The 24933-nt window shown below is 40.0% G+C and overlaps 1 protein-coding gene across 1 annotated transcript in view; it reads right to left on the bottom strand.

Moving 5' to 3' along the window:
- Window positions 1–2833: 2833 nt before the first annotated feature.
- Window positions 2834–24933, bottom strand: part of VPS41 (VPS41, HOPS complex subunit) — an 87894-nt gene continuing 65794 nt past the window's right edge. Inside the window, exons 15-28 of the mRNA XM_026034982.1 lie at window positions 24566–24647; window positions 20671–20763; window positions 20224–20351; window positions 19345–19489; window positions 18063–18104; window positions 17885–17935; window positions 16838–16975; window positions 14441–14495; window positions 13539–13679; window positions 12002–12138; window positions 6441–6540; window positions 5676–5720; window positions 4792–4871; window positions 2834–3810 (exon numbers count right to left, since the gene is read on the bottom strand). Coding sequence (XP_025890767.1) covers window positions 3730–3810; window positions 4792–4871; window positions 5676–5720; window positions 6441–6540; window positions 12002–12138; window positions 13539–13679; window positions 14441–14495; window positions 16838–16975; window positions 17885–17935; window positions 18063–18104; window positions 19345–19489; window positions 20224–20351; window positions 20671–20763; window positions 24566–24647 — 1318 coding nt within the window. The 3' untranslated portion in view covers window positions 2834–3729. The remainder of the gene's footprint in view (window positions 3811–4791; window positions 4872–5675; window positions 5721–6440; window positions 6541–12001; window positions 12139–13538; window positions 13680–14440; window positions 14496–16837; window positions 16976–17884; window positions 17936–18062; window positions 18105–19344; window positions 19490–20223; window positions 20352–20670; window positions 20764–24565; window positions 24648–24933) is intronic.

The raw sequence follows: 24933 nt of genomic DNA, 5'->3' as shown, positions 1-24933 counted from the left end.
ACCGTGCTCTGTCGTGTGACACTAACTGAGCGCGACTCCAGCATTACGTTGCTTGCATTTATCAGGTGTCTGCCGACACCGACCGTTCTTTGTGTGTGTAGAGACATGCTGGGTCTGTGCTGAGCYGAGAGCTGGGTGTGCACACAAATTCATCAAGTTGTGAGCTCTGTCCTTGCCTGCTTTCTCACACTGCCACCTGTACTGTTGCAGTTGGTTGTATTAGATGTGGGAAGCAACAAGGCTTCACTGAGATTGTGTGTGCACACTTTCTTGCACACATTAGACTAATGTATACTCTAGGAAAAGGAAAGCCTAATATACAGTTAATGCAAGGGTGCCAAACCAGGTTGGTCTTGGTTGTGCACCTGTTGCCAGGCTCCACTGTAGCTACAGCAGAGCCCAAGCACCTGGCAGGTTGCATKGAAGTCTGCCCAAGGGCTGCACCCGGTGCAAATGCTGAACGATCCCGTTSAGCTTTGTGGCAGCGCATAGAAAAACTCCTGTAAGGAATGCAGAGAAATCGGCACCTCAGTAAGAAGGCTCAACAGCTCCAATGTCCTTTCCCAGACAGCCTTTTTTAGGAACCTTGTCACTTCTAGGTCTTGATCTAGTTTGGAAAGCCAGCAAAATTTACTGCTTGGGCTGGTGAAATATTTACAGAAGCATGAGTATATCTACTGCTATTTATCCARTCACTACAGTTCTGCTGTTGAGCTTGTGCTAGGGCTTGTGCAAGTCTTGGCACGAGCACTGGATTGCCTTTGCTTTACTCTGAGCAGTCATTCACAAAGCAGCTATCTACTACTATTGGGTATGGGCCCTATATGAATTTAGATAAATATGGAGGTGTTTCAACCCATTATCTGTCTTAGGGAGCCYTCCCTGGACTCGCTCTGGGAGCCCCACGTCTCCCCTGTACTAGGCAGGCCAGTACTGGACCCCACACTCTTCACCTTCTTGACCACAGCAGCATATCCCTGCCTCRTGTCCAACCCTGTTGTCCATCAGGACACCTCCAGCTCCTTCTCTGCAACATCCTTCCTGCTTTGCCAAGTGGGAGGCACCCGCAGGCTTATGGATAGTCCATTTGGTGACAACATTTCAGCCCTTAGGTCCCGCACTCACCAATGTCAGCCCTAGCACTTACTCCCATTTGGAATTCCTTTTCTTCACTTCTGCTCTATCTTCTGACACGGAGCTGAAACACCTTCTCTGTCTGGGCCCAGGCTCATGGCCATGTCAGGATGTGGCCCCCTCTGCCTTGTGTCTCAGYGCACCATGCCAGGCACAGCSGTGTCTACATGTGGCAGCTTTGCTGGAGGCAGATTGGCCTCCATGGTTTCCATGCCATCTTTTGGAGGGTCCATCCCCATGGGTTCCCTGTGTGTTGAACGATGACCATCAGTGTAATGTGGGATCAGAAGAAAGAGCTCTCGCCCAACGTGAATCATCATCTCTTCTGTTGAATGTTGAAGACCACACACAGGTCAGGGGGGTTCAGGCCTTCATTTCTCACCACTGGAATGGCTGCCTTCTTCACYRCCACTCAGCTAGTTTCTCAAGGAGAAGAGAACCAGCTTCCCCTTAAGTGGTGGCATGGCTGAAGGGCATGAGGGGCCCTGGCCCTCTGGGGATGACTTTGCCACTTCTTTGCCAGAAATCCTAATTATAGTGATGCTACCCCATGCCGGCTTTGCAGGAGGAAGATCAACTGCTATGGGTTCCACATCATTTTGCAGAGGATCCACCTGCACCTGCCTTCTCTCTGAGTCCTTCTCCATAGGTTCCACATCATCTCTCTAGAGAAAAACTGTTGCATCTTTCAGGCCAATGACTTTGTTCCACATATCTTAACCCCATACTTTGTTCCAAACAGCACCATCTAGTTCATTCTTCACAGTATGCCCTCTAAAAAGCAGAAGGGACCTATACAGCAGCCTGGCTGTCTCTCTACTTACACCTCCCCCAAACCTTGGACTGTTGAAGAGATGCTTGTTCCACTGAGCACCATAAGAACCTGCTTGAGGCTTTTAATGCACCCTTCAACATTTGGCATTAACTCCCTAGGAAACAATTCCTATTTAACCTTCTTCAACTGCTTGCACACTGCTTATTGCATTGCAGAGTTCATTTTTTGAGGTATAATATAGGAAAGTTTTCTACAGCTATAAAGGAAGAGATTTTTTTTAAGAAATTTCTCAACTTGTCTACTGCCATGCCATCATTCAAATACCGTGAATCCTCTGTTCTTGAACTTACTGGAATATTTACTTTGGAAGAAATCAAAAGTGCCTTTTCCACCATGTGTGGTAAAGAAGGGATAAACGAGCAGTATACCTAAGAACACATATGAGCAACTGCAAATCAACTGCTGCAGAGCCAAGCTGCAATTCTTGACGCCTGATGTGAATGCAAACCTGCAGTAGATTCATGTGCACCACCTTTTTTTCTTAGTTATGTTTTCAATGAATATTGTGGCTATGTATTTGAGAGATCCATCCTTTTACTTATAGCTTTGWCTTCTGTATGAAAATTAAAACAGTATTTCTAACACAGCTTACATTTTATTCCAGTATCAAGTATACAGATTTACATGGAGGACAACAAAAATGACATACTGTACCAGCTTAGCTGAATGCCTGGATGATATCAGTAGAACATCAGCTGTAAACCCATAATAAATCTCATAATCTACTGTTGGAACAATGCTTTCTTTTTCCCTTAAAAACTCCCACTATTAAAAAAGGGGAAAATAGCTTGACAGTTCTGAAACATGATTTTTTTTTTTTTGAGAAGAAGTGCTTATATTTAATTTCAGAGAACATTAGGGAAAGTTCTCATTACTATGAAGAATTTCTGAAAGATAACTCCTTTGCATCATAGAACACTGACCAAACTAAGAATAAATGTGTTTTTGTTCTGTTTGTTTGTTTTGTGTTGTTAATAACCAATTCCTAACATCTGAAGAGACTCTTGGAGAACTTACTTTTCAAAGCCCAGATGTTTAATTGATACTTAAGTGGAGTTGTATACTATGCCTAGGAGTATAAAGACCTAGTGCCATCACTGAAACGTAAAGCTTCAAGATAGGTTTAACATAAGATGATCTGTTTAATGCTGCTCTATGAAGATGAAGTGACAAAATAATCAGTTTCTAACAAATGATGAAGGTGTAACCAATAGAGCCAAGGCAACATTTCCCATGTGTGGAATTAGCAGTTAGTGAACTTGCTAATTAAGGAGATTACAGGTAGCTTCAAGTCTGGAGGCAGTTCACCTGAAAGCAGTCAGACTCCACATGGGTCTCAAGTTAAATGGTCCAGCAACAGACAAACAAGACTGTAGTTTGGTGAGCTGAATTCACATCAATTCATCCTTGCCTACAGTATTTAACCATTCTCCAGATAAGGGCTCCACATTTGTGATATCAATCACAAATTTCCACACTGTTTTTTTCCCCCCGTTTTATTTACCTTTTCTGTTGTTTAACAAATAACCTGAGCTGAGGAACAGCAAAACATGAACTGTGTAGCAYGACATTCCAGGGATCTCGACATTTTCTCTTTCTGCAAAATGCTTGGTAAGTGGGAGATGATAACTTGAACAGACCACTTTTAAATCACGCTCAGAATTACGTACAGCAGCGACAGTGAGCAGCAGAAGACACAGAGGCCCACGTGACCCTTACAGTGGTGGTGGTGGAGGCTGGTGGGGACGGTTGCAGAGCTGCTATTTCTTCATCTCCAGGATTGCGCTTCCTGGCCCTCTGTGTTTGGCGCTGCAGATGTTGCAGAACTGAACAGGAGAGATCTGGATATTTAAAAGAAAACAAGAAACTCTTAGGGAAATGTAGTCAAGTTAGAATCAAGAACAACAAATGAAAGTTGCTAACACCTTTCGCAGCCACAGCTCTGACTTTGGGTTTTGCTGCACTCATTTTCAACAGCTGTGGATTTGGCCTGAAAGGCACATATGAGCCTATGTGTTTATTATTACCTCCTGTGCTTAGCCCTGCCTGATGCTATGTGCAGGCATTACATTCCTGCCAATACATTTTAATAATTTTAGATTATTCTCAGATAACCATATTTTTGGTAATGTATTTGAGTATGCATCCTATAGCATGTGGCTGTAAACACTTTGCTTAATTTGCTACTTGCTCATTCCAACTGATTCACTAGATTTATTTTTTACTAAATATTCATTTCCAGTCAAGGAGACAGAATCAGAAAGTTTTAATTCCATTTTCTTTGTACTCTTGTTACCATTCCAAAGCTTCCATTTCTAAAATCAAATCTGCTTATACCTAATTTTTTTTTCATTGAAATAATTGATTCCCTGAAGAAGATATAAAAAAAAAATTACAAAGCTGTTTAAGTATCCACTCTCTGAAACATGGGCATTTTTTCTTCCATGTCAAAATCATGCACTTGAGAAAATATCTTCATTTTTGCTTTTAATTAACATGCTTTTAGAGATTCAGTGGAAGAAAATTAATACAAAATTCAGACAGTTCATATCCCTTGTAGCTCTTGAAGCCGCATTTCATATTTAGATTGCAGAAGGGGCTAAAAGACTTCTCAAACAGCAGCAATTCATTTCCAAAGTCATGTAGTTTGGTTGCARTGGAGCTAGCCACCCTTTCCCTAATCACATACTGCAGGATCTCACTGCAAAGAACTGCCACAATCACAGTATCCTCACAAACAGACCCAATGCTTTCTCCACTGATTGCCAAAGGAAATTATTTGCCCTTTTGCCCTTGACAGAGACACTCAGGTAGTTCCTTACTGTGTTAGACACCGGGAGGCACTCTTTGTGAAACATGTGCCTGCAGTGGAACACTACCACGCTGAAGGACTTGGCTGCATCTGGGAAAAGAAAAGGCAAAACCATTGCGAGGGGACAGCGGGAGAGAGAATTCACTAGAACATGCAGCAGAACATGCCTGCCTTCTRCTATGCAAGGAGAAACAYAMGGCAGTATMTTTCAGCCTGTTTTATTTTCATATTATTCTAGATCATTTATTTTCATATTATTCTARGTCATTTGTAGAGTGATGTTTTCCRTTCATGGGACTGCCAGCATTGATAGTATGTGCTACATAGTGAATTTTGGGAGAGACAGGGTAATCTAAACCCATATAATTCAGTCATTCTGAAGAGAGGTTAGCAAGAAACTTGCATTTATGAGAGGAATGGGCCTTTTGTTTTGCAAATATTTATCCCAACTAGAAGCCTACTTAGAACAACCACCTTTTCCAAGAATTACCATCTCACTCATCATTACATATCCATCATCCACGTTCGAGTCCTTGGCTCCCAATCGCTCTACAGAGGCAACCAAGGCACTGGCGCAGTCAGTTCTGCCAGGTTTCCCATCACTCAGGCTCTGCTCTGGTCTTCATGTGTGATAAAAGCATAGTTATCTTTTAATATTGCCTCGAAGGGAGGCTTGGGGTTTTTTGGTGGTGTGCATGTAGGTTTACTTCAACACAAAAGTTGTAATTAGACTCCACTTCCATGTTAGGGATCATACACAAACTGTGCACAACAGACTGAAATTTATAAGGCAATTCTATGGCATTAACCAATGGCATTTCCATGAATAATAATAAATGGCATTTCCTCTAAAAACAAGGACAAATCTCTYTCTCTTCTGGAAGAACATCCTACCTGAAGGAAGTATTGGAGAAAGGCATGATTCACAGATATTCTCCTCTGGGAAAAACAAAAGCAAAAAAACCTCATAACTATTTTGTGAACAAAGTATATGTTTCATTTATATGAGGCATCAACATATTGCTATTAAAGAAATGGATTTTGGTCTCAAAGTATTTACTTAAAATATCTGATGTGGGAGACTAAAATTAAAGAGCAACGTGAGAGGGAGCAATTAGACTCCCTTACTGTGGTAAGGGCAGAACCTCAGCAGCTGGACTGCCAAAGCTGAGAGCTGCACAGGCACTTRGCAAACACATTAGAAAGCAAGAAAGTGTAAGCAGCTGATTTCTGGTATGTCTTTCCATCAACTCTTGCCTTTTAGTACTAACACATACCTCTTGTGAATTATGTAACTGCTCATGTGCATCATTAGGGCTTTGGAAAATACTTCAGTTRTTTCTAAAAACTATCTTTTAGCTTTTGCTTTGGTCGCAGATGATTATCATCTGAGTATCTTTGTTAGCACTTAGCATTTTTCACCTTTATAGGCAACTTGCAATATGCAAAACTGGCAAAATTAATGGCTGAGGAGGGGCAGGTCAAGATGAAGAGCTGCAGCTTGGGACTGGCCCTTGAGAGACCCAAGTGCTTCCTCTGCAAGGGGGAATACTCAGGATTTTGAGCAACTTCCAAAGTGGACCTGCACATGGCCCAGGTCTCCAAATCAAGGAGACAGCTTCAAAACCTTGAAGGTTACCACATTTCCTCAGTACCCACCATCCACCAGAACGCCCTTCATCTGGGTTCGGTGCATTTTCTTCAGTAAGGAGAGAGAGTCAGCAACAAGGATCTTCTTGCAACCTTCCCGCAGCAGGATCTGTCGTGCAAAGACCACAAACAGAGAAGACTTGGGATAGATGGACATATCAACTACACAGGCAAGTCCCTCCGGGCTGGGGTTAACATGAGGAAATAAGGAATGTTTTAGCCTTTTGGAGCTATTCTACTTTCATGCTGGGAACAAAAAAGGAGGGACAGAGGAATCATTTTCACCACTATGTCCAGCACTAAGTTATCACTTGCCATCCTTGCTATGAGCTTTTCTTAACAAAATACAAGTGAGGCATTTTTTACAGTGTCTCTCACCATTAGTTTCCAATCCAGAAGAGACCATAAAAGTACCACTCCAAGGTATGCTTGTTTACCTCTTTGGGCTAAATATATTACAGGCTTACTGAGAGYAATAAAAAGACACACAGTACATGAAGGTAATTCTGTGAATTCAAAGGCCTTTAATGGGTAATGGGGATTTCCCTCTCCCCCAAGTAAATTGGTGTAAAGAGTATAAACAATAAACAAGACAAAGTTACCCATATCAGATACTTAAAATTTTTTGAAGGGAAATATGTGGAAGGTACCAGCTAAGCTCAACTGAAAGATGCAATAGTTGTGTGAGACGGGCAAAAAGAACTGGAGAAAAACATTCTTTTCCTCATGGCTTTTTGTCGACTTACAGACTTAGCCCATAGTTTTSTTCTAACATAAATTTTTCCTTTTATGGGCATTATGTGCATTWACCAAAGGTCCATCATTTGTTCTTTCTTGACAAAAATCTCCTCTCTCTTTCTACTTATTTAATATTTTTCATTAGACAATGACATGCCAATGTTGTGAAACACTAGCCTGAAGCCTAGGGCATCAAATTATACAGAACACTGGTTGATTAAGCCTAAGGAGGCAGAACTGCAAAAACATCTCCATTTCAGTAACACAGGGCAAGTTTATCAAAATATAGAAAGAAGAAGAAGAAGAAACCGCATGCAGCTCTAAATGTTTTCTAAAAACGGTAGCAAATTTATCATTTTCATCTGCAATAATCTTAGGAGCTGAATGGTTGTGGGTTTCTTTTTTTTCTTTCAACTTTATCTAAGGACAAAAGAGAAAGACAAAAAAAATCTGATTAGATTTTTTTTTTTCCTGAGTATAGAAAAATGCCAGTTGCTTTTTGCCAGGACAGTTGCACGGCCTCATCTTTCTGAATCTGCCTGATTCAGAAAAACCTAAATGGCAAATTTTATGAAAAAGATACATAATGACTTGGGCACAGACGACCTCATCCCATCTAGGGAGGAAGTTCTCAGCTAATTGCATTTAACATAAGTTCATGAATAATTCCATGTTTAGGTAAAAGGTGCTTTGTTTAAAGAGTATATCCCAAAGAAGTGAGAATAAATTCAGGCCTTGATGCTGCTTCACACTCAAATGAGCGCAAATATCTCAAGGGCAGTTAACAAAATGCTTCCAAGTGCACAACCACAATTAAAGGCCCTTGATCTTTAGCCATTACACCCAGCTCCCGGATGGCCACAAGCCCCGCACTGCTTCTCAGGGGTCTGAACAGCAGCTTGTTCATATTCAGCACAAAAAATTAAAAATCCACTCTTTTTCCACTGGCTGTTTTAAACAGTGTTCAGCACCTCAGCAGTGGGATTGTCCCCCTCATAACCTCTGCTCAYTATACACCAGAGAGCTACTGCAGGTTCACATCAAGTTCAATTTAATATGTCAGTATCTGAGCAGAATAGCTATCCATAAAACCTAGACATATGACGGCCAAACAGATTGCTTTTTTATGCAAAAACTAGGAAAAAGACTTGAAAGAATTAAATCTTATAATTGAAATAATAACCCTGAGTTCTTCTAATTTGAAGAATGGTTCCTAATTGTCATAAAAAAGAGTGAAAAATTCAACATTTCTTTCTGAAATGAGCGAGGTATCTACATAACTTCTCATTATTCGAGTGATTATACAAGGATACCCCAAAGTTGAAAAGACTTCTACTTTAAAAATTCGTAAAATGCAACAGATTCAAAACTGAAAAAGGTGCGTGCAAATAAAGTGATTTTCTTGTTAGCCTTTTCTGCTAGATATATATGTGCTGTAATTCTTTAAAAACTACAGACCTGTAGGACAATTAAAAATCTTGCACTCAGCACAGCTCCTCCATCCTTTATTCACAAGTTAAGGCTACTTGCTTAATCAGGTATCGGAGACTTAGACGTGTGTGACTCATTTCCTATTCTTTTCAACTTCACTTCCAGGGAATGTAAAAGGAAAACACAAAGACTGAGGGCACATTTCACAAAGTAGGTCTTAATTCTTAGTTCATATCAAACAGTTGCAAAAATGAGGAATTCCAGTCCAAAAGAGGTTACAGAAAAACAATGTTTCATTGCAAAATGTTTCATTGCAAAACAGTAGGTTTTATTTATACATTGGATAGAAACACTGGTAAATACTGATGGTGCTATAATGTTCAAATAAGAGTATTACTGTCATTATTGTGCTAAGGTAGAAATTTTCTAAGCCAACTGCACTGGTGAAGCCCCAATGGAAACGGAGGCTCTGCCCAAGTGGCATCGTCTCCAACGGGGCCACCAGAAGCACATCTGAATTACACTGCTCTGGTGCCTATCAAGCCTGCACGGTTTGTATTTGCTTCATTCAAAAAGCTCAAAACAGGTCAGTGTTGCTAATCTAAACACACTATACTCACTAACAAAAAACAWATCTACACTTTTATAGTGCTTTACTATTGCAAAAGTATGCTTGGGCTTCATGGCCTTTTTTTATTTTATTTTTTTCCCAKCAGAAAAATACACTTGCAGAATAAAAGCATTCAAGGACTGCTACCARACTGTTAAAAGACAAGATAGCTGCCTGGTGCTCTCAGGCAAATAAATATGAAAACCAGTTTTATGGTCACACTGGCAACATATTTTCAAGTGCACATAGATGAAGCTGAGTTTGATTTTGTGTCTTTGAAAACACTTTTAAAGGCAAGTGTTAAAGATGAAAATTATGGAACTTTTGTCAGGATATCAATATGGGTTGATGCAGTTTGCTTAGTGTGTCAGTGATTTGCTTAGTGTGTCAGTGATTAAATTTGGTATTTAATTATGTTGAAAATGTTCTTGCTGTTAAATAAGCAATGCTCCAGGAATATGTCATTCCTAATAAGCAAGCACATCCCTCCTTAAGACAACACATCTTTGCAAGTTTATAAATCAAAGGAAGTAGTCTGGAACCCATTTTAGCTATAATTACATGGCACTGAAGAGCTAGATTTTGTGAGTCAGATGCAACGTGATTTAAAAGGTTTAGTCTACACTTCACTTGATAAACAATCCTGATAAAATGTAGACACCTGGAACTTGGTCTTTGCAACTTTCTTGCCTATGGGTGTTACTGCATACAGACACTGAAGTCAGTATTACTTCAGCAGTAATTAAAATTCTTTATCAAATTTGTAATAAGCAAGTGTTGCTCAGTTATCCATTGTGGTTCTAATTACTTAGATGATAGCAAAGGACGTGGGGAAGAAAGTATTACAAAAACCATGATCCTTGAGGGAAAGAAAAACCATTCTGAACCTCTTAACTCAGAGCTTTGAAGCCAATATTTTAAAGCAGTCCAGCCAGTGCTTAAATCTTTYTCTGTTTATAAAATATTAAGCCAAGCCCATGCTCGGCTCTAGGTTCATGCAAAACTGCATTTCCTGAAGTGGGAAAATAAGAGTGGGTATCAACAGGCAACTTACTAGACTGTGCTTGTAAAGCCATGGCAGGATCAGATTTGAAGCATATTTGAAAAGATGGACTAGGAGCAAAGAAGAAGCACTCACATAATCCAAATTTTATTTTTACCCAACAGAATATTTAAYTGTCAGTTACGGCTATGCCTGCTGGTGCACAGGGATTCACCTACACTTCTGTACAGGAGTTAATCCCATTCCCTGGGAGCTGAGGTAAGCTCAGAGGTGCCGAGGCTACAGCCGGGGCAGTGCAATGGACAGGCCGTAACTGCTGCACTGAATCAGCCTGCCCCACGCCAGCACCAAGAGACACTTGCATTACCCACCCCAGAGACAAAGCAGTTGCAAGGGATTGTTACATTAGCAGAAGCCCCTCTGGCATTCCCTCATGCCGCGTGGTAAGCCACACCTGGCATATCCTGGCAGTCGTTCAATTTGGTTCAGTTGATTCTGCTGGGATATAAAGCTTTGTTTAAAAGGGGATAAAGGAAGTCAAAGGGTGTCAAAGATGTGCTTTTAATTCCCAACTGTTATATAAAATCACATTTAATGCAATGCTTATTGCTAAGGAAAGATAGGATTAGAATGGAAATTTTGCATTTGCCTACTTATATCAGCATAAAAATCTTATTCATTTTATCAGGGCTTGCAAGAGGAGGCTGCAATTAAACAGCATTGCTGCAGACAGAGTGTGCTTTTAGAGCTGATGATGTGAAAAGATCAGCACAGATTTTACCTTAAGCAGACCAAGGAATAAGTTCTGCCTTAACCTGCASTCCTGGCTCATGCACCTCTGCACAGTGTTTTCTTTTTTGCCTTTGTGCATAGCTGCTGTGACCTTAAGGACAACTATCAAGCCTATCTGCTTGCTGCAATGTCCAAAAGTAAGAGCAAATGAAAAAAAATGTTTATGAGATTCAGCAAATTGCAGTTTTAKCTACTTACAGGACTATGTTTACTTGGATTCTACATCATTGCACTGGGATCATTTAAACTGCTCTATGTCCTTTCTCACAGAGCAGTGCTTTGGAGAACTCAAGTGTGGATCCTCTTAGACAGCACAGAGATTATAGGTAGGCAGTGCAACTCTCTCCACTGCTACCTTCAAGGTGGGTAAACCTCTTGCAAAATCTTAAAACATGCAACAAAACCAGTCACTTAGGGAACTGCATGGATCTGTGCAATGAGAGTGGAGTAAGAACTGCCATAAGCCAGTAAGCAACCCCTTTAAAAAATATGCATAAATGTCACTAGAGTCTGCACAACAGTCACACATAAGAAATTCAGCTTACAAGTTTATAATCTTTTGTTTAATATATGACACCTAACTATGGCTCTAAAACCTGGTGCTTGGCTTTGCATGTGCACCTTTATGTTCTGCTTCCTCATCTATGAAACTTGGAATAAAAAAAGCAGTCARAGAAGCTTTCTGATGTAGAACAGGCCGACAGTGTAAGATAAGTCAAATCACCCAAGGTCATTCGAGTTCCACTTATCCACCAAGTTCATGACAGCATGGAAGAAATTTAGAGGTTCTTGAAACTATCAAGAGAAGAGACTCCTAGAGTCTTGATGTATTTCTACTCCTCTTGTCAAAGTCTTGTATCTACTAACACTGACAGAATCACAGAAGACCTAGCAAAATGAACCAACCTTCATGATGGCTGGGTGTTGTGTTTTTCAGAGGCAAAGCAGTTTTGCTGTCTCCCTGAAAATCCTATCATAGAAAGAATGTGAATTTACCTGCAAGTTGTAGTCCTGAAGAATTTTCACTAGGGAGTCTCTCAAATTAGGAATCTCCATGCCTTCCTTAATTCGGTGGATCAAAAGGATGGGATCAACATGCGTTCCAATATTGTTCAACAAACCAGTAATAAAAGCTGCAAAAAACAAAGGATAAAAAAATAAGAAAAAAATATCCAGGAAAACACCAGGTGAAAGGATGTTTTACTGACAACTCGGAAAATGGCTCATTCTGTAGCAGTCAGCACTAAAAGAGAACWCTGACAAACCCTTTATAAGTTTCTTGAAATTATATTACTTGAATATAAGCTTTTAGGGAAGGAAGAAGGATGCAATTCACACAATTTCTGAGGTATCCTGAAAAAGGATGCCAGAATATGCAGAGTAAGTTATGAAAAACCCAAGGAAATAATGCATTTCAATTCAGTACAAAGGAGTACTCAAGCAAACAGAGCCATCAGATGAACTTTGCTACATGAACATCCTTTTTTTATTCCAGGTTTTAAAAGTAAAATTTCAAGAAGCCTTTTAAAAGTAAAAATTCAAGAAGCCTGAAATATTAGGAGGAGGAACCTTAAAATTATATTTATTCGTCATCTCCCAAAACTGAGGAAGATCACTTGAATTTCTTTGCATAAGGCAAACAGGGCTGACAGAAATGTACAGGTGTTGATTCTCTTTGGCTCTAAAGATACATCACTAATTGCACTAATCAGACTCATTCTTAGTGACGAATTGCTTTCATGTAGGAGTTTCTGTTGGTCAGGTAAACATCATGCTTACAATGCAGTAATGGATCCTGGTTACCTCTTCTTGATAGAATTAGTGGTCTAGTGATGAAAAGATATACATCCTCATGCTAATTAYAGAAGATATTCAATCCTCCAGAAAGGAGGACTTGATTTTAAAGCCTCAAAACAGGGCAAAAAGCTTCCAAGTAGAAAGCTAAACTATTTCTCTTCTTTTTCTTAGTCGTATGAGCTCTGAATCTGACTCCTGAACAAAGTGGATGTTGCTTAAGAGATTCTGTCAGTATTTGTCTGAATTTTAGTAGATGTTTGTATCTAGAGTGAAGGGCAAAACACAACAACAATTACAGATTTTCTCTTTGTTCCATAGAGAGGAAACTGCACAGTCACTTTACTTCATSGGAGAAGGGCAAAACAAGAAAATAGCTGCAGTAAACAGAATACACATCTTCATCAAGCCTGCAGACTGAGTTCTGGGGGTATCTGAAATGTAACTGTGTATTCTGTCAACCTAAAAGCATGGTTTTCTCATTAATTTTAGAGACATAATTGTATACAACTTAATCAAATATTAAATGCCTAAGGACTTATTCTGTAGCAAGCCCAAATGTTGCCTTACTGAAAGATCTTAAGCCCAGCAGGACAGCTATGTTGTGCTCCACAAATCAGAACACATCCCAGCCCCTCCATAAGGGCCTTCTCTAGCAGACAAGCAGATAATTCAAYCCTGCATCTGCATTCCCCCCAAAAATACACACACAAGACTGCTGGGAAACTATCCTGCTTACGTGGTTTGTCAATAGAATATAAGATGAGGTCCTCCCAAAGTTCCCCGTCATCTTGCTCCTTGGCAAACTCAATAGCCTTATCCACATCATGCAGTTCTTCCATTATCATCTTCAAGGCACTGCGGCTGTTCCCCATTCTGCCTAGAAGGACAAGAAGTCAGTTAAGTGATTAGGAACCCTAAAGCACTGAGCACTGATACCTATGGAGAAAGTTTGCATTTTCCTTTCCACAGGAGAATTAAAAGTGTGAAGTTGCCTCAAAGTAACGACCGGACACAAATCTAATCTCATTTACTTGTGAGCAAAGCCTGAACACAGGCTTGCAGAACATCACTGAACTGGGWCCTGAAGTCTTTCTTAACTATGTGTTAGCCATATGAAGGGGGCAAGCAGAACTGCAGCAACATCTCGGGTAACAACAGAACGTGTGCATATGYATGTGCACATGCAAAGTGTGCCCAGACACTTAGCTCCATGGAAAATGAAAGGGTGGAAGAGGAAGGAATAGTGGAAGCTGTGTGCAATTTTTTAAGTAGAGTMATGCCAAACTCCTTTTTTTCCTCTCTCTCCTCTAGCAGATTGTGGTCTCCCCCCGTCTCAAACAAATAAGATCAAATAAGACCAAAATCCCAACTCTCCTGCCAACAAAACCAACCAGCCCTTCTCCCATCAAAACAAACAAACAAACCTCACAAAACAAACAAACAAGCAAACAGAAGCACAAAAGCCCAATAACTTTTGTTATTTGAGTTAAAAGACATTATAAACAGCCCAATGCTTTGTTCTATTTTCTAAATCATGTTATTTGGTTAGGTAATAGCAGACAATGCATCCCATTTTTCCCAGACTAAACTTTATGACAAGATTAAAAGTTGAAGTTCAACACAGGCATAGTTACTCACTCAGGAGATACACAGTCTCTTCTACGAAGTTCCTCTGTTGACAGATCTCAAGAGCCTGGAATTTAAGAGGAGTGAGGWGGGAAAGAGCATACAGGTAGCACACGTTGTGACAAATGCTACAAAAGGCTAAAAGTTACTTCTTCATGAGGAYGCATTACTCATTTTGATGGGATCACAGCTGCCTTGATATGCACTGTCAGGTCCTCTGACATTCATTAAAAGGAGAAATGCAAAGGCTTTTATTATTTTTTTCTCTCCAGGCTTTAATGTATCTAGGGACAGTCCGAATGTTTCAGTCCAAATTATGCCAATCTCTAATCTGCTGACAATTTTTCTTCTATTTCCAAAAGTTGGTTAATCCCAAAGCATTAAGACTTTCTGCTGTCAAAACCTTCTTCCTCTAGAAGGGCTCTCTGGAGACCTCTAGGGATGCAGGGCACCTTGACATTCACTCACTTGTGACACGAGGTTGGCTATAAACCTCTGAGGACAACCCAGAACACGAGGGAATGAACAACCTTGCCCAGGTATGAAAGAATAAACAGGAAGCTTCTCTCCCAAATTTGGTTTAAAGACTTCAGATACCACAGGCATTTTCAAAGTCTGTACAAAGCTGACAAACACATAACACAATAAATAAAAGAATAGATGAGCACAGGTGACAGTCAACTTTTTACCTCCACTGAGAAATTAAAGAACAAATGACTGGGTTTTCAGTCTATCTCAAGTGTTACATGTTACTGAACTTCATGCTCCCTCTAGAGGAAAACAGGGAATATACATACACTTCTCTCAATTTATTTGATAAAATATTTGTTACACTATATTTGAATAACACTGCATTATAATCATCAGAAAACTTTTAAAGGATGTTTTCTGTTAGACATTGTACTGGAATCTGCCTAATACAAATGAAAAAAATGGTACCTTGTACATTATGTTTCTGTTTTTACTTCCTTAGAACAAAGATTGTTGCAAAAAATGCACATTACTGTATATGCATGGTAAAAAAGATTATCCACAAAATGACTAGTGATGGGAAATTCAGTAAGTCTGTTATGTACAGATAGTGSTGATGTCCTTCCTGCCTTCCTTAGCTTCTTTCTTATGGAAAGATATTTAACCACACTAACTGTGGTTAAAATGGCTCTCTCTCTAACATCAGTTTCTTTTTTCTCACCTCAGTCACTGTGGCATCACCCACTCCAAAAGTTCATTGGCATCATTTACACACTGCACTTTTCCGTACTACTCACCATAAGCAGGTGAGCTACTTGCACCATCATTATAGTTTTTACATGTGAAACAACTGTGATCACTCTAATAATACAGAAACCTAGATGGAGAAGTACAGAGCTAAAAATGAAGTAAGCAAACATRGGCAGAAGTCTGTGGCTGAAAACTTTTCAGGCTTAAAGCCTAAAAAGAACACRGAGACCATCTTGTTTTGTGCAGCAGTTGCACAAAGAACAAGACTGCAGCCCTGACAAAGTATTTTCCAGGGTCTCCTGCTGCTGCACAAAAAAGAAGAAGGTTGACAATTGACAGGAGCAAGCAAAGGGTGGCACTAGGAATGGCACCAGCTGCTTAGAATGTCAGCTAGGTGAACTGAAGCATTTGATGTTACTCTGAAAAATATTCCATCGGTGTCATCATTGAACCTGCACACTGAGAGGACGGCTTCCAGAAAGGCACAGCAGAGCAGATGTTAACAGCACCAAATACACAGAATAAGATAGTGATGAAGTTGAAGGGGAAAACTTAAATTTCCAATGAATTCATTGAAGTTCAAATAAGAGAAGGAAAAAAAAACCCCAGACCTTTTAATTTTTTTTTTTTTTGTTTGTTTCGAAGAAGCAGAAGGTGTGCAAGGTAGAAATGTTAAAGAAGGTGGAGACATGGCACTCTAGAATATTTTGTCTACTTGAAAGTACAATAAAAAGATATTTTCAGCTCTGCTGGCTTAGAGAGTGTTACATGGCTTAATCCCTTGAAATTTAGGACTTTAAGATCCAAAGATAAAAACACTCACTCGCCTTCAGTTACAGCTATTCAGTTTTTGACAGCTAACTCTAGCTACCAGTACATTTGGTGAAATGATTCTTGATTTTTTTGCAAGCAAAACCCAGTGCCCAATCTGAACTGGTGCTAGACTGAAGGTGTGCATCCAACATCAGTTCAGCTTGTCTGTGTTACAACATCCTCATGTTCTTCAACCCTGTGAGCTCAGGGAAGACTGTATCACGTCAGTCTGCAAAACAAACCTGTGTGTCCATCACAAACTCAAAATATTCCTTCTTTTGGCAGCAGAGGGCAGTAGCAGACCCAAAAGTTTATAGTTAATACAAGGCGCAGACTTAAAAATTGTGGGAAGTGTGTTTAGATCGTGGGTCTTACCTTTTCTAGCGGGCAGTGTGTGCTGTCCCTGAGAAAGGGCAATAGATTTGGACGATCATATTCAGCATAAAGGCTGATCTGCTTCTCATGATATCGCTGTCCTTTATGGTGGTCTCTTTTGAAAAGCTTGTGCAAATACTAGGAATTAGAAAAGAGAGAGGGAGAACTCAAAACATTGATATAATGCTATCTGGCCAATGCAGCAGTCCTGCTCAGGAACCTTCTTACGAGCATGGCAGGCACAGATATTAAATGCTAATTCCGAAGATTAATTTTACATTTTTTTTCTGAAGTATCCTCATCACAGCAGCCTCCAAAACCAGCTCTGTAAGACTCTGCAAAGCTCTGGGGCTACAGACTGCGCTTCCTAGGGCTGCTTGCTAAAATCAATGCTCTTTTACATAACCCCACTGGCTCCATGAGATCGATGCCCTGAGCCCCACTTGTACACAGCACCAAACTGCCCTTCCTCCCCCATATGCAGCCTGACACCATGGCTGCATATTACATATTCCACAGGCAACACTTTCAAACTAGAGGTGCTCTCACAAATAGCAACAGGGAACCACAGTCTTACATCAATACCGTAATTATGCACAAACAAGAACAATCCTATGGAAGCTGCAGCTCCAGAAACCCAAGGAATTCACTGCCTTGGTGAAGCAGAAAAATGTGCTTCAGAGTTGTACTCACTGTCCAGACCTATTTTCGGGTAGGAAAAAMGAGCTACGAGCAAGCAAAAGTAGCTGCCCAGGGAAGACCTGCACCTGTAACACCATGAGGGAGAGCTCATCGTATGTTACCCAATAAAGAGCAACATTACCCACACATACATTTAAAAGCTGTTTTACTGTTTTATAAATGCTAATGCCATGTTAAAACTGGATTAGCAAAAGCAGCCACCTTGGCTTATGGCGATCAATGAGATTTCTGTGTCACGTGCACACTGACAAGATAACCACATCTATAAAAGATGCGTCAGGAGAGTGCCCCAGGAAAGAATTTATTCATCTCAAAGAGAAACCAAAAGAATATAGAAATGCTTACCACATGCTGTAGCTCAGGCCTGTTTTCTAATTCTTCAACAACTCTGTCAATCTGAAAGAAAAACAAATTAAAAGCAACAGCTTAGCAAGCTGTGTTGAACATCAGATTCACAAAACTCAAAGCATGGGTAACATGGGCAAGAACATGGAAAACTACTCCAATAACTTTTTATACTCACAGAAATTTTATCTTCATTATCCAAAAGCATGTCTACTGCTTTCTAAAGTGAAGAAAAGGACATTGTTGAGAAACAAGTATGTGCATTGTCTCACTCTATACAGTATTACACTTGTTTGCTTATGCATATTTCAGATATACTATTTCCAGCAACATTAACTCAGAGAGCAGTTTGCATAACGTCAGCACTCTGCAGCAACACAGCATCATGTATTCTTCCAAAATACATCTCCTAAGTTTCCATACTAATAGCAATTACTACTGGGCACTTATCAATTATTACATATCAGTTATTACTGGGCACAGATCAAGCATCCCCTTTGAATCATGGGTCCCAGAAGGCCACTGCCAAATGCAGTAGAAATAATATTTGCCCCTTTCCAAAAGGGAACTGCAAAATGATGGCTATTGTATAGGAAACGTGATACAGCTTGCCTTGCAACTGGATTCTTCCTGGCTCTCTACACACAGATATCATTAACACAAGCAAAGGAGATCACATAAGGAGAGTGGCCACAGGAGTTCCTCTTCTGCTTCCTCTTCACGAAACTTTGTTTCACATCAAAACACAGTTTCCCGACTAAACCTACCCTATTTGTTAAACAAGAATTATACATTCCTTCTCTTATGCAGTTCAGAACTGCCGTATATCATCAAAAAATATCATCTTTGGTACAGATGGCCTCATATTTTAGCTCCACTGCTGAAATGGCTGCACAGATGGACATCTACTTGGCTTTTCACCCAAGATCACAAAGATTCTTTCCCCAAAGCTCTCAGCAARGCACATTTCCTAAGGTTTTAGCCAGCTTGGAAGAAGGAAGATTGAATTCAGCATAATAGGCACACTTCCTTGTTTTAAAAAATTCTGTTAATAACTCTGCAAACTTTCAGAAGCAGACTGACTGCAATAAAAGTAGCAACTATATTCAACATACTTTTCACAATAAATTCACTGCCTCTCTTCTTTTCTTTTGGCAGCAGTACTGAGCAGAAACTCAGAAAGGGGTAACATCATTGAAGACTACTTGAGAATCACAAGGATGATCTTGGAGCTGCCATTCCTCTCATTATGAATGATACTCAGATTAAAATACAAAGGAAAAGTTAAAATCTTAGGTCAATTATTCTGCAAACTGTGCAAATTGTTCCTCTACTTTAGAATGCATCTAGACATAATAGATACATTTTTTCTCTCAAAATTGTCTAGAGCTCATTCATTTTTAACCAATTTGAACACCTCTAGTGAAAGTGAATACAAGAATAATTAAACGCCACCATACCTCTGCATCAAAGTCCATGAGCAGAACAATTTTGTCTCTGATAGAACTGAAAAGATTGTGCTTGTGGATCAACTGGAAGACATCTTTGTGCCTCAGAGTTAGGTAAATCTCCAAGGCTCTTCCATAGCGCTGGTCATAGGTATACCTGATCAGAAAAGATGTGGTGATACATATGATTCCACATTCCTGAATATAGGAAAATCTACCATAAAAGAATAAATAAATTTACCCCAGGATATAAACGTTCTGAAAATACTACTTGATTTGATGAGTATCTGAAGAGTTGACGCAATTCGCTTTTGCTGGGAGAAAGAACACTGGACAATAATATTTTCAACTGCGTTTATACAGCAATCACAACATTTGTGTTCTGACTTCCATTCTCTGCATTTTCTATGAGCTTGCTATTTTTTGGAACTAACTGGAATTTACTTCAGATCTAAACTGCGTCTCTCAAGACTTTGGGACAGGCTTTAGCAGAGCAATAGGCAATGCACCTACTCCCTTCAGAGAAGCAGAATGAGGAGACCATGGAGATGAGGCTGAGAGATCTGAAATGCAAACTTCACAGAAGAGTCTTCCTCTGACAATGAAACATGGACAGTAATGCCAGTTATTTGCTTTCGAATAAAAAATAGCAAATCTAGTCTTGCACCAAACTCCTCGCCTTCACACTCCATGTAAATTCCCTAAGAAAGGGAAAAGGATTGCTAAGCTGTGCAATCAGAGGAGTGGAGAGATGGCTGGTATTCTGTAGACTGCAGCAAAGCAAATGTTTCTATCAATCAAGAGAGCTAGTCAAATATTCATAAGCAACAGAATATTATTGTGAATTATTGTGATTTTTTTTTTTTTGTATTAGTGTAAAATTGTACTCACAACTCTGCAAGTGTTCTCAGCAAAGTCCTATTCTGTGGATCTTTCTTCAGGTGGTCCACTACAGCTTGAACTATGATTGTGTTGTTGTAGAGATCTCCAGGCCACTCTTTTATCAGGGTTGCAAACCCCTAAAAGTATAAAGGATAGTAAAGAAATAGAAAGAACTGCCTAAGGAACATTTCAAACATCAAAGTCTCATCTTAGCCTCTGAGATGGTACCTGCTGYGCTTCACCTCTAAGCCATTTTTACGTGCCCACAGACATAAACAGTGCAGAACACAGATGTTCCTTCTTCAGGCAACGTTATTAAGATTTATGAAGCTGAATCTTTTTCAGGAGCTGCATGCTTTGTGAAGCATTTACCACTTTTGCTGCATTAAACTAATTAAAAATAAAAATGTTCATAACAAGCAACCAATTCCACATGTGCACGTCAGGCAGCCATACCTCATAGTCACTTTCCAAAAATTCATGCAGGACCATTTCATAGATAAGAGGTTTCAAAACTGGATCCCGTCTGGGCAAGTAACGACTAATTGCCTAGAAGAGCAAAGAAAATCAGAATGGGAATTACAATAGGTCAACTACAGGGAAAAAAAAAGACTATTGTGAAACAAAGATAATAATCCCACCTAAACATGCTTTGTGAAAAACACTATATACGCATATTTTAAGCAGTATTCTAATGTGATTTGCTTTAACATGGCACATATTGAAACTATTGTATTTACCTGGGAGCTTTCATTAAAAAAACAGTGATAAAGTATTCACTAAAATGGGAAAATCAGCTGTGGGACTTACAGAAGTATTCACTGCCWGTTGTTGGAAAAATAATACCACATAACGCCCTTTTGAAGAGGCAAGTTTCCCAAATCTATTTTGATCAATATTGCTATTTTATCTCATAGAACAACAGAAGCATTCATTAGCTGAGTGCATACATATAATTAATGTCATGTGAAGCCACTACATTTAATAAAGAGTTTTGCTTCACCAGCTATTCCTACTTACCCAAATGAAAATTAATTTGAGAATACATCTCTCTGTGGGAAGGCTGAATGAGCGCGGGCTGCTGCTCAACAGGAGATGCTAAGGAGCTGCCTTCGGGCAGGCAAGAAATGAGAACCCAGGCAGGACCAAATCGGTCCGAACCAGGGAACTGGAGCACAGGGCCTCGTTGTCACTATTACCATGCAACTAGAGGCTATCACCACCTGCCAAACAAACCCTGCCATGACCAGCAGTGTTGGCACTTTGGGGATTGTACTTGCAGGTCCAACACTGGTGAAGGTTTCCCAAATATATGTAGGGATTGCTTACTGCCTACGAGTGACGCGGCAGCATTCGTTTAYTAGATTTAAGTTGCTGAATTGAACRCAGCAGGAAAAACAGCATCTCGCTAGGATGTAGTTTGTGTTGCAGCTTTACAAGCGGCAGTGACTGTTCACAATAAATTCTCCTAATATTCAAATCAAAACAATTGCCTAGAGTTGCATGTTTCATGAAAGTCAGCCATTTGTAGGTGAAAAAGGACATGAAAACAAAAGACCAAAAAAAAAAAAAAAAAAGGCTTTAAAAAATTAACTGTTCCTCCCTCATAGGTCACCTCTTCTCTCCCTGCTGTTTGAGCGTGGCCAGCCTTCCAAAACACAGCATGAAGCCAGCATCAGCTCCCACTGCCTGTTACTGAATTTAATAACTATCTTGGGGCGCTGTCTCCCCAGCTGCCATGGGGAATCAAATGACCAAGCCCCAATAAAAAGTTGTCTTCATCCACAGAGGAACAAAATATTAACACTGGMTATCAATCGAAGACTCCAAGAAGGGGGACAGGCTTAAACTGCTGTTTTCATATCTGCTTTCCACCTCCTGCCACATCTGGTGCGCTGGGCTCTCCCAGGGCGGAAATCTCTCCTGCTGCAATCCTGCTGCTCCAAAGGAAAACTGCCTCCTCCAATTCAGCTTCCATTCTCAAAGGCAGAGAAGCATCCGGGTTATTTTTAAGACTAGGCACGTAACTGAGCTGAGACCTGTGCCGAAGGTTACACACTCTTCCTATTTTACTGTTAAGCAGTAGTTCAGGAGTGAGGCCGTCGAGCGGGAAAAGCAGCTCCAGATTCAGGATATGTTTGTATCAATTCCTGAACCACACACTTCACCACAGAAAGTGACTTTATTAAAAAGAGGATACTTTTAGGGMACAATAAAGGGAAYCGTTTTCTTCCCTCATTTCTTCTCWATTCATGCTTTTAGACTTCTGATGTTCTGGTGTTACATGGAAGCGACTCCAGCACCAGCACGTTATTCTATTGAGGAAAGGGCTGGAGGGACTGCTACCAGGCTCTAAAATCTCACAGTCACCACAGCAAGGCTTGCTACGGGAAATCCACTGAAAACACGAGAGACGCCTCGTACCTCTGTATGCAAACCATTCTGGCACAGACACCCAAAAAATAAAAAGGTAAAATACCTCTGAGCAAACACAAAATTCCCAAACTCAAAGGGCAGTGACACCGTTGGGGTGTCACTGGTAAATCCTTCTGGAGGAAAAGAAAGTGTTAACGTTTAGTTTCAATACCACCCTGGCTGCTGGCATGCCATGTACTGCTGCAAACACCACCTCTCGGGACCTACCTTATACACCTGAGGAAAACTCTTCRAGAGAACTTCCTTTCAAAATACAAAAGTAACTGCTGGGATAATAGTGTAAATAAAATAAATATCCCAAAGTGAAGGATGCACCCCCTAAAGTTAATTTCACTTATTGGTGCCAAAATACATATTATCTGCAAATCTCAGATATACTCTCCTGATCTGCACCAGAAGTCAGTATAGGCTACTTTTATTCTTGTACTTACTACCCGCTTGGTTGGATAGAGAGGCACAAATTCCAAGCAACACATAAGGGAATGCAATCATTTTTAGTAACCATTTTATTTAGATCTGACTTTAGTTAGTTAATTTTCAGTGTTTTAGTTAGTTAACTTTTTCAGGGGCCTTTAGTAACTAGGGAATAGTTTTATGGATTGCAATAGAAAAAGATGAAAGGGTAATTCTAGAATTGCAGATTCAGACTGAACAATGTCACATATCTACAGTCAGCTTTCAGAGGGCTGAAAGCAACTAACTGTTTAGAAAGGCAGTAATTTAACTGAGACATTTTTGCAACAAACCTGCAAATATTTTTTGCATTTTACAGTCTGCTGGATGACATAAGTGGGGATAAGAAAAACATCCGTTCCAGACACTTGCAGCAGAAAACAAAATAAAACCAAAGGGACTAAAAAGCAGTGTATCAAAATTTCACCTGTCCCTGCACTCAGGTTCATTATTGGATTGAAATAAAAGATGGAAACATGAGATTTCACCTTCCAGTGTGGCAAGGAGTGCACCAAACCACTAAGAACTCATACACAATTCAGAGCTGTTCCTGCACTGGCACTACTCTAAAACAAAAGCCAGGCATTTCTAAAAACTATGATGATGAAACACTTGCACTCTTGGAACAGAATTAAACAGCTCAAAACCAGCAAGGGACTGCATGCTGTGAGATCTTAATAATATGTCCTTTTTGGCTCATTGACTTTGAATAGGAAGACATAAAATTCAGAAATAAAAGTACTTGCATTACCAAAGGGAGTGAGTATAATGTTTTCTACTGTTTGGCAGTGACAGCACTCTAGCCTTAATGTCCCAGGCAATTTATTAACTGAGAATCTCACATAAAACGTGCATCCTTATGGCAGCTGGCTTGTGACCAGGGAAAACATAAGACAGGGCAGCCTGCTCCTCTTGACAACATTTCTAGCAAACAGCATAGGATTCCCCTGTTGCTTTGCAATTTAACTCTTCTTTGGCATGTGATATAACTATTCTTTGATAAATAAGGCTGTGGCTCTCTTGTCAAAGGACTTGAATTTTCAGGGAAGGCCCTCATCCACAGAGCCTCTGTTGCTTAAAAGATTTGGGACGGGACTTTACAGGACRTACTCAAAGGCAGCATGAAATAATACAAAATAAAAAGAAAGATCAGTGGGAATAGCATATCTAACTGTAAGCATCTTTGAAAGTAAAAGCCTTAGGGGTTTGTCTCTTCTTGTGGGATGTCAAAAAGTTAAAAATAGGCAGGGAAGTACTTGTATGTGCTATGTTTTCTGACCTCTTTTGAGCCTTATTAACATACATGTACCAAGCTAAAGAACTGTGTAACTAGAGGTCTTGACCAGGAATTTCCAGAACAGCGCCATATACATAAAACTTTCATCTATTAGATATCTGATGAAAACAAGCAGAAAATATAACAAGCCAGTTTCATGAGTTCCAAAAATGCAAGCTAACTTACCTTAAGTYGCCCTATTTCTTTAAACTTGTAAACTTCAAATTCCCACAGGTCTGTGTTTTTGCCAAGAATTTTCTGGCACTTTCTGGAAGGAAGACGAAAGAGGAGAGAACAGAGGTATGTACACAGGATACTACAAATGTGACAGCTTAGTGCAAGGCATCCTTTCCCCTTTCTTCTCCCCGTCAGGACACTCTCAAAGGTCACATATTTTGGCAACCATTGCTTCAGGCAGGGTATGCCAGCTACTCCTCCTTTCAGATCTTATCTGCTCAATTTCGTTGCATCTAAGAGGACTTGACTGCCTGCTCTGCATTCGTCCTTACTGGTTTGAGCCATGGTATTACAATTAGCTGAATTTTCAAATCCCA

Source organism: Nothoprocta perdicaria, unplaced genomic scaffold (genome assembly GCF_003342845.1).
Source record: "Nothoprocta perdicaria isolate Ctin4 unplaced genomic scaffold, notPer1 scaffold_154, whole genome shotgun sequence".
Taxonomy (NCBI): Eukaryota; Metazoa; Chordata; class Aves; order Tinamiformes; family Tinamidae; genus Nothoprocta; species Nothoprocta perdicaria.
This window is presented reverse-complemented; position numbering and strand designations above follow the sequence as displayed.